The sequence below is a fragment of the Amblyomma maculatum genome, chromosome 8, assembly GCF_055883805.1.
Source record: "Amblyomma maculatum isolate TAMU_Amacu chromosome 8, ASM5588380v1, whole genome shotgun sequence".
In the NCBI taxonomy this organism is placed as follows: Eukaryota; Metazoa; Arthropoda; class Arachnida; order Ixodida; family Ixodidae; genus Amblyomma; species Amblyomma maculatum.
This window is the reverse complement of record NC_139351.1, coordinates 36,782,087-36,797,192: the sequence shown is the minus strand read 5'-3', so window position 1 is coordinate 36,797,192 and position 15,106 is coordinate 36,782,087. Positions and strand designations below refer to the sequence as shown.

The following is a 15,106-nucleotide window of genomic DNA, read 5'->3' as shown; positions in this document are numbered from 1 at the left end:
CCTATAAAGAAAGGTGTTAGGCAAGGAGACACAATCTCCCCAGTACTATTCACAGCTTGTTTAGAGGAAGTATTCAGAGACTTGGAATGGGAGCAGTTAGGGATAAGGGTAGATGGAGAATACCTCAGTAATCTGCAATTTGCTGATGACATTGCCTTGCTAAGCAACTTGGGGGATGAACTGCAAATAATGATTGATGACCTAGACAGGAAAAGTAGAAAGGTAGGCTTGAAAATCAATATGCAGAAGACTAAGGTAATGTTCAACAGCCTCGGGAAAGAACAGCAGTTTACATTAGGTAGCGAAATACTGGAAGTAGTAGGCGAATATGTCTACTTAGGACAGGTAGTAACCGCAGATCCAGACCATGAAAAGGAAATAACAAGAAGAATAAGAGTGGGATGGAGCGCATTTGGTAAGCACTCGCAGATTATGACTAGCAGCTTACCGGTATCACTCAAGAGGAAAGTATACAACAGTTGCATCTTGCCTGTACTCACCTATAGGGCTGAAATGTGGAGGCTAACCAAGAGAGTTCTACTTAAGTTGAGGACAACCCAGAGGGCTATGGAACGAAAAATGGTAGGGGTAACATTAAGAGATAGAAAGCGTGCAGAGTGGGTCAGAGAAATAACTCAAGTTACCGACATTCTAGTAGAAATTAAGAAGAAGAAATGGACATGGGCAGGACATGTAGTGCGAAGAGAGGATAACCGATGGTCGCTGAGGGTAACAAACTGGATTCCAAGGGAAGGAAAGCGTAGCAGGGGGCGGCAGAAAGTTAGGTGGGCGGATGAGATTAAGAAGTTCGCAGGGGTCAAGTGGATGCAGCTAGCACAGAACCGGGTTAAGTGGAGAAATATGGGAGAGGCCTTCGCCTCGCAGTGGGTATAATCAGGCTGATGATGATGATGATAGCTAAAAAGACCAAGCTTTCATACTATAATCAGCTTAAAAGGGATAATCCCTACCATATTTTTTCCTTTTCCTGTAACCTTTCAACTGATTCAATGCTGAAGAAAACAGTCTAATCATGTAATGTTACACATTTTTTTCTATTTATTTCCCGCATTTTTTCTTTTTTTTTTACTACCTTCCGCCTACCGATACAAGCTCAGATGAGTCGTGAGTCGAAGTGAGTGAGCGCGGATGAGTTATGAATAAAAAATGAGTGAGTCGAGATAAGTGAGTGAGCTCAGATTAGTTATGAGTCTGAGTGAGCCCAAGTGAATCGTCATCATGCGTGATTGTGAGTTCATGAGTCTGAGTGAGCCTGAGGGAGTCGTCAGCTTGCGTGAGTTTGAGGTCATGATTGTGAGTGAGTTCGGGCCTTGTGAGTCTGAGTGAGAGTGTGCCCGCAGATGGACCAAATTTTTCTGAGTGAGCCTGAGTGAGCACGCATGATTTTGCCGACCTATGCCTGGAGGTCAGGTTCAGCTCTTTCAGAATGCGTCCAGCAGTTCTTTCACTGCCTGCATGAAACTTCTTCACAGCCTGAGCCACAGCAGCCTGGCCAGTTGAGAGTGAGGCATAGCATTCCCTACGCGCCTCTGGGCTTTTGCTTGTTGAACTCCTCATTTCAGAAAGCCTTTCATAGACAGCCCCCTAAGCATTATAAACATGAAGTGACGAGTTGTGTCAGTGACGTGGCATGGTCTCACCTCTGGCTAGTGCAGAATTGTGCTTGCGCTGAACTGAGGGCCTTTTGGACATAGGCTGTGGTTGTAGGCAACATGATGGTAGGTGGCCATCACAGCCCTTTGTGGGGCGTCCACATCAGCAGTGTGCAACTTTAGACCATGCCTAGTAGGAGCTCAATTTACAATACAGATGAGTTCTGCTGTAAGCTTTCCTTTCCCACTAAAGGTATCTCTACCAGAACCTCACTGTTTTCTGACCACATGGCGCAGGTCTATTCCCATATGCTTCTGTGCATAGTTTATGCTTTCTTCTTTGGTAATTGCTACTGATCCATAGACTTCTGTGTCACGTCCAAGGAGTGATGCAACCATGTTCAATTGAAACTGATTGCTGGGCTAGTTGGTGCATAGTCACATAAAGGAAAGGTTAATAGCGCAACAAAAAGACACTCACAAATAGGCAAAAATGGACACACAGGACAGATGCTGACTCCAATGTCTTTCTCGGAACACCACATACAAACTTGTTCTTCAACATCCAAATGCTCCCACAAGGTCAGCAACATATGCATAGCAATTTTAGGTCTTCCCTACCTAACAACATTTAACAGTCGACCTTCTCAACTATACAGTGGGAGAGATCTTTTTATATATGAGGCTTCTAGCAGCTCATGGGCAAGATTACCCCTGCTCCTGCCTAAAACCTTAATTTCTTTAAAGTTCGGTTCACATTTTGTCTTGAAATCACAATTTGCAATGAACAGATACTAGATTTAAATTGTGATTGTTATTTAGAGAGCGCTTATGTTCTGCAGCCCTATCGTTGACACATTGCCCATTGCAAATTGTGCGATTTCAAGATAAAATGTGAACCGAACTTCAAAGAAATTAAGATTTTAGGCAGGAGCAGGGATAATCTTGACCGTGAGCTGCTAGACGTCTCTTGTATAAAAAGACTTGGTTCAAAATGTATCAGTGAATTGTCTCTTGCTGTATAGTTGTGAAGGTCGACTGTTAAATGTTGCTAGGTAGGGAAGACCTAAAATTGCTATGCATATGTTGCTGACTTTGTGGGAGCATTCGGATGTTGAAAAAGTTTATATGTATGTGGTGTTCCGAGAAAGAAGTTGAAGTCAGCGCCTGTCCCGTGTGTCTATTTCTGCCTTTTTGTGAGTGTCTTTTTGTTGCGCTATTAACCTTTCCTTTATGTGACTATGTTCAATTGTTGTGTGCAGATGCCCAACTGACTGGGCCGGCCGCAACACATTTATTAATGCAAGTGACAAAACGCCCCCTGCCGGATCGGCAGGTTGTCATAAGCATAGCATTCTGCGTCGTTCAAAACAAGGAAGGGGCAGCTGTCCCCATCAGAGAGTGTGGTTGTGTACCGTAGATTGTGTGGTTGTAGGAACTGCTTGAATGAGACAAAACCATTTTGCTAGCCTTCTTGTAGGCGTTCTTCTGGCATATGTGGCTTTGTTTTGCATGGATCACTGCCTTGTCGTGGCGGAGGGGCTTGCAAAGCTCGATGAAGTCGTGAGCTCTGCTGTGTAGGGCCACCCAAGATAGACAGGTCACGGCAGAGAGTTCTGACAAAATGTGATTCACTGGAGAAGGTAATGGCAACCCACTCCAGTATTTCCTGCCAAGAAAACCCTATGGCCAGTCACAATACCATTAATGATATGGCGCTGGAAGATGAGCCCCCCAGGTTGGAAGGCGTCCCACATGTTACTGGGGATGAACAAAGGGCGATTCCTAGTAGCTCCAGGACGAATGAAGCGGCTGGGCTAAAGCCAAAAGGACGCTCAGTTGTGGATGTGTCGGGAAGCGACCGGAAAGTCCGATGTTGCAAGGAGATATATCACATAGCAACATGGAATGTAACATCTGTGACGCAAGGTAAACTGGATGTTGTCAATCGAGAAATGGACAGATTGAACATTGATATCTTGGTATCAGCTAGCTCGAGTGGACCGGAATGGGAGAATTTAATTTTGGCGACCATTATGTCTAAAGATAAAGCGCACAGGAAACACACACAAAAGAAGCAGACACAGGACACTCGCTATGCATATGCATTTAGCGCGTGTCCTGTGTCTACTTCTCTTGTGTGTGTTCCCTGTGCGCTTTATCTTTAGTCAAGCAATGCACCATTTAGCCCAATTTCAAGCTTTGTTAAACGACCATTATGTCTTTTATTGTGGGCACGAATCCAGGAGAAGGAATGGGGTCGCTCTCATAGTAAACAGAAGAAGGGACAAAGCAGTGCTAGAGCACAACCCCAAAAACGACCAAGTGATTTTACTTCGGATTCAAGGTCACCCTTTCAACATAACAGTTATCCAAGTCTGTGCACCAACCACTGCTGCTGAAGAAGCTGATGTTGAGAGATTTTATGCTGACCTGTCATGCATTTTAGACCGCACTCCATCATCAGACGTCCTTTGTCTCATAGGAGACTGGAATGCTAAGGTGGGGAGTGAAGAAATATCCGGAATTACAGGCAAGTTCGGTCTTGGTGAGCCAAATGAAGCTGGGCAGAGGCTAGTAGAGTTTTGTCAAGAAAACAACCTGACCATAGTGAATACTCATTTTCAACAGCACAAGAGGGGCCTGTACACATGGACTTCACCGGATGGTCTGTACAGGAATCAGATTGATTATATTCTTTGCCGGCAGAGATGGAGAAGCGCTATACAAGCAGTAAAAACAAGGCCTGGGGCCTATCGTGGCATCGATCATCGGCTTCTTGTTGCCAAATTTAAGCTTCGATTGAGGAAAACACAGAAAACTAGAAGGCCCTTCAGGTATGATCTGGATCAAATTCCATCAGAATATGCGGTGGAAGTGAGGAATCGATTTCAATAATTGGATCTAGACGACAGAAAGCCTGAAGAGATGTGGACTGATGTTCGTGATATAATACAAGAAGTTGCTACTAAGGTAGTTCCACAGCAAAAGAAATGCAAGAAAGCAATCTGGTTATCTGAAGAGGCTTGGCAAATAGCTGAGGAAAGGAGGATGGTAAAAGTTATGGGGGAAAGAGAAAAATACAAGGTTCTCAATGCGATTTTCAGAAAATAGCAAGGAGAGATAAGAATGCCTTCCTGAACATACAGTGCCAAGCAGTTAAGGACAACAGCCAATTGAGGAACGCAAGAGCTCTGTATAAGACAATCAAAGATATCAAAGGAAGCTTCTGTGCTAAGGTGGGCGTGATAAAGGACAAACGAGACAGGGACCTCACTGAAGCCTCAGAGATAAAGAAGAGGTGGCAGGAATTACACAGAAGAACTGTACAAGAAGGACCCGGATGTGCAAACCTAACATAAGACGGTTGTGATTACTGATCTTGAGCCGGGCATCCTGAAGAGTGAAGTTGAATGGGCCTTAGCCAGCCTTGCTAAGAACAAAGCTAGCGGAATTGATGGCATTCCAGCAGAGTTGCTTCAAAACCTCAATCATGATGCTCTTAACGTTCGGTATACATTATGACAGCAAATTTGGACAACCCTGCAGTGACCACAGGATTGGCAGAGGTCAGTTTACATCCCCATTCTAAAGAAAGGCAGTGCCAAAGATTGTTCCAACTACTGCACGATCGTGCTTATTTCGCATGCTAGCAAGGTGATGTTGAAAATCCTCCAAGGTAGGCTGCAGCAGTATAGGGATCGGGAGCTTCCGGACGTGCAAGCTGGGTTTCGCATGGGCAGAGGAACTAAAGACCAGATTGCCAACCTTCGCTGGATCATGGAAAAAGCAAGAGAGTTCCAGAAACCCATCTTCTTCTGCTTTATTGATTATGCGAAAGCGTTTGACTGCGTAGATCACAGCAGATTGTGGTAAGCTCTCCAAGAGATGGGAGTTCCAATTCACCTCATCTGTCTCCTCAGGAACCTATATGAAGAGCAAGAGGCCACAGTCAGAACTGGGCATGGTCTTACTGATTGGTTTCTGATTGAGAAAGGAGTGAGACAAGGCTGCATACTGTCGCCCTGCATATTTAACCTATATGCTGAGTGCATCATGAGGTAGGCCGGTTTGGACGAGTCTTCAGCTGGAGTGAAGATTACTGGAAAACGTATCAACAACCTTAGATATGCGGATGATACCACTTTAATGGCAGAAAGTGAAGTGGAACTCAAGAGACTTTTGATGCGCGTACAAGAAGTAAGAAGTTTGGGCTTAAACTGAACATTAAAAAGACAAAGATCATGGCATCTTACCCTATCAAGTCCTGGAGCATCAAGGGACAAGGAGTGGAAGCTGTGACAGATTTTCTCTTCTTGGGCTCCAAGATTACCCCGGAAGGAGACTGCAGCCATGAAATTAGGAGACGCCTGCTTCTTTAAAAGAGAACCATGGCTAGCCTTGACCGCCTAGTAAAGAGCAGAGACATTAGACTGCCAACCAAGATCCGTATAACTCGTGCTATGGTCTTTCCAGTTGTGATGTATGGATGCGAGAGTTGGACTATGAAGAAAGCTGACCGCCTAAGAATTGACGTGTTTGAATTGTGGTGCTGGCGAAGACTCTTGAGAGTTTCTTGGACTGCCAGAAGATCAAATCAATCAATATTGTCGACCATAAACCCTGACTGCTCATTGGAGGATCAAATTCTCAAGTTAAAGCTCAGCTACTTTGGTCATCTGATGAGAAGAGAGGAGTCGCTGGAGAAAGATTTGATGTTGGGAAAGGTTGAGGATCACCGGAGAAGGGGTAGGCAGTGAATGCGATGGTTAGATGTCATCTTCGAGGCGCTGCAGATGAAGTTATGTGATGTTACGAAGATAGTGAGAGACCTGAAAGCGTGGCGTGGTATGGTCCATAGGGTCACGAAGAGTCAAACTCGACTGAACGACTGAACTGACTGACTTTGCAGACTGGGTACATTGGGTCAGTATCTTTTGGGCCTTGTTTACACATGGTGTGGAAATGGCTTAGCAGGAGATAATCGACCACAACTCCAGTGAAAAGCTCAATAACTGAGCCAGTTCAAGAAGGTGCGGGGAATGACCACATGTCATCCACAAGCCATCAAATGAGACTGTGATGTTTCTGGGGTGCCCGAGATCTAGCTTCGAGTTCACCTTCTGAAAGGATTGTCCGCAGTCACCTGTCGTCTCCTGGGCTCCACGGTCCATCGCGGGCATCAACCTTTCTTTAACATACTGCCGCGAGCCATTTGAAAATAAGCAGCCGCCGGCATGCAGCCTTACCACTGTGAATGTAGTGCACAGATCAATTAGGTACTCTTTTCTTGTTTATGCTTGTTATTGCAAGACAGACGTGGCTTTATCGTTTTCTTTGTTGCAGAAGATGCTTCGAAATGTATCTCGGAAGATCCGAGCCACGTGTGTGTGCATCTACAGTGTTCCAGGGCATGCTAGTCACCGTGCGTAGTTTTATCTAGTTCTTTCTTCGCCGCCTTTAAATTGAGCGCTAATGAGTGAAACTTTCGTAGATCGACGACTGCCGAGCACCCTTGTTGCTATCGCCGCCACCGATTACTTAATTCTTTTGCGAGTGCAAGCCAGCCTTATGATGAGTTTATTCCAGTGACTTTCGAGCCTCCTTATTTGTTGCCAACAGCATTGTCACTACTACGTGACAATACTTTTTGTGTGCAATGCAAACTTTGATAAGAGATATTCATTACTGAGAATGTATCGTTTAGTGCACCATGCTGACTGCAATGCGAGCTTGCAGAATTGCAGAATTGAACACGCCTTTAGGGTGGCGGCCACCACAACAAGCATCAGCAGCAGCAGCCTCGTCTGTGTCAAGTGTTGTCAAGTTCTTCGTACATGTGTTTTCTTGCCAGCTAGTTTGTGTGTGGAGAAGAGGGGGAGGGAAGATGCACTGTGCGTCTCTCATCTTCCAGTCTTCATTAGCTGGCAGACGTGCACTGACAGGGGAGTCAAGCAACTGTGCAGTATTAATAATTAGTAATATAACATCTGGGGTTGAGGCAGCCCTTTGTACTCTCTCCTCGCCCAGGGCCTGTATCCCTGACGGCCTGTGGAAGAACTTTCCAGCCAACAACCTTCAGCTGATGGTCCAGTCTGGGGCCAAGGGAGGCATGGTGAGTTTGCATGGAGTGGAAGCCTCATTTTTCTTCTGTGGCAATATACTGGCCATCAATTGTGTGCACAGGGCAGCTGTTCTGGTCCCTTGAGACTTCCTAACTGGGAGAAGAGCAGGCCTGACCTATTTGAGACACTGCAAGCCAGTGTTTCTTCCCCAGCAGGAAGTGTTGTGTAAGATATGCAGAAGATGAAAAAAACCTGAGGGAGCAGTGCTGAACAAAATTGCACATTGTGACAGTGCAATTAATTGGCAAAATTATTGGCCGATTATATGAATGGTGGATGGAGGCAGAGAGCGGCAAGGACCATGAAAGCTGGTTTGTGCGGGTAGAAAATTTGAAATTACTGAGTAGCCCACTAAAGGATGCCGAGTGTCATGCCTGTTATACAAATTTTATTTGCTGAAAATAAGGAGCAACCTGATAGCAGTGAAGCATGCAGCATTGTCCCATTGCCTAATGCATAACAAGGGTGCACTGGAGGAGCAGGAGACCTGGCTGTCCAAACTGGACTACAAATGAACACCGTTCCCTTCTTTCTTACTTGGCTTGCTTTGTCTCGGCTAGCTAACTTCTCTATGCTCCAAGCACGCAAGCAATAAGGGTAGGTTCCCACGCTAACCGCTGTTGGCATAAAAAGAAAGACCAGCAACAAGCTGATTAACATTGACTTATGCACGAGCTGTAGCCGGTGTTCTTGTGGGGTGGTGTGAAACCATAAAAACAAAATGAAATCTGCTTTTCATTATGAGTGCTCTCTATTTTCATGCATTGGAGAGTTTGACAGTGCACCATGCATTTAAGGCCCGGGTGGTGCTATCTGGGCAGTCACTTGAAGTGCCTCTGTGCAGTGTGTATCCAGCTGTGCCTAAATAAAATGAGCATTGAATGCTAATGCATCCAATAACTTTATTAATAAATACATCGTATACATCATGGGCAATTTTAATCTGCCAGGTTTAAACTAGTCTACTGGGCTATGTGCTTCTAAAAGCACAGGTTCGCCAAAAAGCAAACCACCTGCTCGAATTCATATGTTTTGCGGAACTCAAAAAGTTACCTTGTAAGCACCAAAGGAGTCCTGCTCGATGTGTTTCTAACAAACGCCACTGTCTCGTCACCTTTGATAACTGGCTTCCTCATTTCAAAGTGGTTGTAGAAACTGCTGTTATACGGAACAAAATGCATAGTAGAAGTCTGTTCTACTACATCAATGCTTAGGACTGTACAGATGTTTGGAAAATGCTAACTGGCGCAACACTTTTTTCTGAAACCTGTTTCTGTAAAGCAGCTGGGAAGGTCACCAACATTATTGCAACTGGAATGGGTACTTACATCCCTAAAAGAATATGAAGATGTGCTAGTTACCCTCATTGGTTCTCAGCAGAATTAAGAAAAGAGTTGCGCAATAAATTATGTTGCTATAGATGTTATCGCCTGACACCACCACTATCTTTGTGCGAAAAATATGGTGCTCATCGGTCGAAGGCAAAATGCCTTTATTGTCATGACAGTCTTTAGAAGGAAGAACAGCACACTGCACACTCCATGGCCAATCACTAGAAATATGCTCGGTCAGGACTAGGCCGAAAGGGGCCTCAACATGAAGTTATCCTGCATGAGAGACCTTAAAAAAACCATTCAAATCTAAAGAGTGTTTCCTTATGCACTGTATGTGTTTCCTGATGTTTCCTTATTCAGCCAAAATTTATTCTCAAGGGTTGTATGAAACTTTTTGTCATCTGTACAGTGCGCAATGATCGAGCGTGCCAAAGGCGGTTTATCCGTATCTTTTGCTATAGATATATGGGTAGGCGATACTACTTAACTATGAACAACTAGTGTCCAAACTGAACCTTGTTATACTTTCAAAAAGGCGAGAACTCCGGGATGGCACAGTCTTGCAAAAATGCTTGCAAGGGTCAATAAATTGCCTTAAGCTAACGTCAGCAACTGATAGTGCTCAGGCGTAGTGCAAAAAGCCATAGGGTATTTTATGTGGATAACTGCATATTAGGTAAAGCCAAAGTGCGAACGATGCTTTTTCCTGGCTTCCTGAAGTGCTTCACTCTGCTCGCACTGCCGGAAAGGCTCTCTTCACTAAAGGGAAGGAAGGTCCCCCTGCAAAAAATACTTCCCTACACAGTCCACGCACTCAAGCATTGCAGTGAGGCATACAGTGCAGTGGAATTGTGGTGATTTCGAAAATTTTTTGGTGTATTCGCTAATTTTCGAATCTTCGAAAATTGTCACTACAGTAATTTGAACTTCACGGAACCGGGGGCGCGGGGGGTGGGGGGAGGGTGGGAATTCAAATTATTAGAGACATTTAGTATAGCGTACACAGACACACGCAGAGGAATAGCGCACGCCAAAAATATCTTGACGCGCACTGGGCATGCGCTATACGGTACCCGAGACCGAGCTCTTGCGTACGATCGGCCAGCGTACGCCGAAACTTGAGTTTATCGTGCCCAGCCCTCACCTACGATGGGAGATTAGCATTGACAAGATCGCCCGCTTCAGAGTGAATTTGTCTTTGTTACCGCGTTTTTGGGCGCGCTGCGCTGCCGCCTATAACGGCACACGGGGTCTTCGCTTTGCCTCGTGTAGCATTCAGCTCAAATATTTAGTGAATAATTTGCTTTGTTTTTTATTTTGAACGGCGGCAGCGCAGTCCCTAAGCCTGAAGAGTAGCGTTGCTTTGTTGGCATGGCAATGCTTCTAGCCACTGTAGCAATGCCATGAAGCGGATCGCCTTGGCTTGACTGCTTACACGTGTGTATCCGTAAAAATATGCTTGGCAGTACAGGGCTGAAAGGAGGCCGGTACTCACCATGATGGCAATACAAGGTAAAAATATTCAACATGGTAATACCAATGTTGGGGAGTACAACGAAGCTGCCGCAGCAACGAAACTGGCCAAAATCCCGATGCGACTTGGCTAGTTTTGGCTTGGGAGTAAAAAAAAAAAGCTTGAATGTGTTTTTTATTTTAAACCTAGATGTCGCCACCGTAGTTTGTGTTCGCGCTTTCGTACGGCCAACTAAAAGCGCCGATGCAACACATGGAGTAGCATCCCATAATTTGCTGGCGTTTATCGTACGCTATACTAAAAATCTCTGTTATCCAATGTTGGAATTATCGAATTGTCTGGAAAACAATTTGCATTACGGTAAATTTATTGTGTTTACTCGCATAACGAATCCACTCGCGTAATGAACCCACCCACTCTCAATTCTTGCCTAAAGATTTGAATAAAAAGGAAGGCTTCAGTAGTTAGCGCGTCCCTCTGTTTCGCGCTGTCACGGTCCGAAACGCATTTCTTGGCAGTACGCCAAGGTGCTGCGCAGTGATTCACGGTGTGTTTGCCTTTTTAGCGCTAGTCTAGCAATGGAAGGAAGTGAATTTGGCAGAGTGTCAGCGCTTGTCCGGTTGGGTTGTGCAAGCCTCGTTTTCGGTACGCTCCCTTTATCAAGCCATGAGTGATTGGGGCGCGCCCTCTACTCATGCCACTCAATGACTGCAACGCGCCATAGCAGCAAACGCCTTTTGAAGCGAGCGATGCTAAAGGCTGGCATCATGATCACAGCTGACCATGTGCTTTCGTTGATGGCTAATGGGTGAAAGGATGGACGACTCTTGCAATAAAAAAAGTTTTTATTACAACTCGTAGCGCCCGTACTAAGTCATAGCCTTTCAATGGGGTTGGCTGGGACTGCACCAACAGTGCTTATCCGTATTTCGGAATTGACAGGGTCTGAATTAATGAATATTTAGTAGCAAGTTTTGGAGGCAATGCAGAAGAGAGAGCAGGCAGCCACCGCCACGGCCGCCAACCCCTCACTCGCCATCTAGGCTTTACAAACTTTTCTATAGTTACCCACTTTTCCATAGTTTTACCTGAAGCTTTACCTGGTTTCACCTTCTGTCCCCATTTTAGACATGCCCAGCTTCTAACTATGCCACTTTTTTGCGGAGGTGTCTTTTTCTTTCTTTTTTTGGCCACGTGCTGTGCGCCAAGCCACCGAGACGCGGTGGCACGTAGTTCAAATTATCCGTAGTGGAACCGACTCGCATTCGAATCAATAGGCTTTTTTATACACAAATCACTATGGAGCTTGGCCAGACCTAGTAGTGTAGTTCGAATTATCCGAAAATTAGAATTATCGATGTTCAAATTATTGAGCTTTCACTGTATTTTAAATACAAACCTAATAACAAACCTGTTCGATTCGATTTTTTTTTTTTTTTTGCACGATTTGCACACAGGACTTCTTTTCTTGTGTGCAGTAGAAGACTTGTGCTTCTCTTCATGTGTGTCTTCTCGTTGTTTCAACCACTATGCTATTTATTACAGTTAGCTTGTTAGCTTGGTACAGACAAAAATCTTTATATCAAGCCGGTTACTTAGTGGACCATGTGCAGAAACCATTAAAAGAATTGAAAGAATATTGCTGCAAAACCAATACCTTTGAGAACTCTTTTTTTCCCCCAAACACTTAATGAGTGGAATACATTTCCAGCCGAAACTGCGGAATGCCCTACTACCGAGTCCTTCGTTAGAAACTTGAAGAAAGATTCTTAGTCACTTGGCGTGAACTGTTACTGTTTGATCATCTATAGCCATTTGCCTACAGGTGTTTCACATATCTGTTTTTCCCCATCATTTTCTTTTTCTTCTAGCTTTTATTTTATGCCTGGTTGTTGTATTTGCCATTGGACGGTGTAAGCATGTTCAGGTCATTCAGCACAGTATACTCGTGTTGACTGTTGGTGCAAACGAGTGGACTATGTCCGATTGTCTGCTTCATTTGCGCCTTGTGACGTCTTTTTTCCTGCTGCATATCTTTTTCTTTCATACTGTATGTCCCATTCCTGCCTATGGCCTTCTTCAAGGCTGGCAGTAAGTATGAAATAAATAAATAAATACTGAATAAACCCGCAAAGGGCACCTAAAACTTGGCACTGAGCCAACTTTGTTGAGAGCATCATCCCTACAGGAGTACCATCAAAAATAAAAGCAGAGAAATGTTATTTGCATCTGTGTGGGCAACAGCCTCTTGGCAGGCTGCCAAGGTCAGTGCTGCAGGCTGTGACTCTGGAACGGGGAGGATAGTACTAAGGAGGCACCTGCTCGAAAAATTTGAAGAAAAAAAAAAGCAGCAAGTTCTCAAGACAAAAATGGGAGTTGAAATTCATTATTTGAGCAGATAGTACTGAAACACCAGCCAGGAGGTTTGGCTACTCATTCCCTCTTCCCCCTTCTTTCCAGCTAGCACTTTTTCACTGCCTCTTGGAACGAGTTTCAAAACCAGGCGATTTTCTCACGTTTTTGTTATCCTGGGATCTGAACTCATGTGAAAATAAGATCTTATTAGCTGTATGAAAGGCATTGGCCAGGAATGGAAAAAAAAAAATCGTATTATCCAAAAAACATATTAAGCAGAACCGTATCAACGAGATCTCACTGTATACACTCTAGGTTTTGTAAGAAAATTTTTAATAATGCTACCAATTCTGTTATGATTACAGATTGCAGAAGACATATCTAGCGTGCAAAGTTTTGTGCAGTTCTAGCCCATACCCTCCCCTCTCAATGACAAGGTGTCGGTGGCCACGTGCAGGTGAACTGCATGCAGATCTCGTGCCTACTGGGACAGATTGAGCTGGAGGGTCGGCGGGTGCCGCTCATGCTGAGTGGGCGCACGCTGCCCTCCTTCCGGCACTACGACACATCGCCTCGAGCGGGGGGGTTTGTGGACGGCCGCTTCCTGACGGGCATCCGTCCCCAGGAGTACTTCTTCCACTGCATGGCTGGACGCGAGGTAAGTGTGGTGGCCCCAGGTAGGGACCATCTGTCCCTACAAGGCCTACTGCTGCAGGGTCTGGTGGACACAGCCGTCAAGACAAGCCGCAGTGGTTACCTGCAGCGCTGCCTCATCAAGCACCTGGAGGGGCTCATGGTCTGCTACGACCAGACAGTCAGGGACAGCGACGGCAGCGTCATCCAGGTATGCCGGCTGCCTTTCCTCTCGCTCTCCACAGTGGTGCTCATCTCCTGCTGTCAGCTGTACAATAACCTTACAGCGGCATCATTTATCCAGCTACGTGGCACGTGGCTGTGTTACACTCTGTAGGACAGCGCATAGAGAATAAGCAAGGTTAGTGCCCAAGGCTGGACAACCAGCCTGACTCCACGCTTGAAAAGTGGTTGTGGGGCACCATTGGCAGAAGTACCCATGGCTGGGCACAACACAGAGTTAGAGATATCAAATGTTCTGCTGAACAGGAGTTTGATAAATCTGAACAGCACGGCTATACTTTTGCATGGGATTTTAAAGAGGATATTCTGAGTGGTCGGTATAAGCAATAATTCTACATTTCTAAGGTTTGTTTTATTCACTTTGAAATTATTGAGCAGCTTTTACTATTCGCTTCGAGCCGAGAAACCACTATTCACGTACCCTTAGTAATGAACCAAACAGTCCACCTGGAAGTTTTAGTTAACTGCATTCTTTATTTGTGCAGAAATAAAGAAAATCCTTATGAGGTTGCTATGTTTGAAGGGGCAGTATGGACTCTTTCACTTTCCTTAAAAGCTCTGCATGGCATTATATGAGAAATTTCATTTTTCACAAATTCTTTTGTTAGGCTTTCCTGTAAACTGTAGACTTAAAATGGGGGCCACAATTCAAGATTTTTTTTGCCGAAAACTATCTAGAGTAGAACAGTGACACAATAGGCCATGATTTTTGTTAAAGCAATCTGAGACTGTCCAGCATAAAGTCTGGGCTGTTTGACATAAAATGGCAGGAGAGGAAAGTAGTGAAATCATGTGCAAATGATAATCAGATTTTTATTCATCGTTACTAATGCCTGTTGCAGTAAGAGGTCAGTTAAGGAGCTAATTACTGACAAGGAAAGTTGACGAGAAGGCTATTAAAGTGTGTGAGCTTGCATTGAACCTATTCTGAATTGGCCATCGGCCTACTAATGGTGCAGTTCCAGTATGGGGAGGATGGCCTGGACGTGCTCAAGATGCAGATGCTCAAGCCCAGCCAGTTCCCTGTGCTCATCAAGAATGCGCAGGCTCTCATCAACCGCGAGGACATTGAGCGTTGCCAGAGCGCCACCGATAGCCACCAGCTTCACAGGGCCCAGAGAGCGGTGAGTGTCTTGGCTGTAAGCTATGCTGCGCTGTTCACAGCAGACTGCTCTAGAGGACATGGGTAGAATCCACTCGCTGTTACAACAGGCTTCGATTCACAACCACTGCTGAATGAGTTCGTTACAGGTCATGCAGGCAAGGACTGGTTTACTCTGTGAAAGAAGCAGGAGTGGAAGTGCTGCTCCATTTGCTCCATTCTGCTCC

General features: G+C 45.1%; 1 protein-coding gene across 1 annotated transcript in view; it reads left to right on the top strand.

Moving 5' to 3' along the window:
* Nucleotides 1–15,106, top strand: part of Polr1A (RNA polymerase I subunit RpI1) — a 234,120-nt gene that overhangs the window by 131,766 nt on the left and 87,248 nt on the right. The window contains exons 15-18 of the mRNA XM_084576213.1: nt 7,644–7,728; nt 13,359–13,559; nt 13,617–13,745; nt 14,737–14,901. Of these exons, the coding sequence (XP_084432339.1) occupies nt 7,644–7,728; nt 13,359–13,559; nt 13,617–13,745; nt 14,737–14,901 (580 nt within the window). The remainder of the gene's footprint in view (nt 1–7,643; nt 7,729–13,358; nt 13,560–13,616; nt 13,746–14,736; nt 14,902–15,106) is intronic.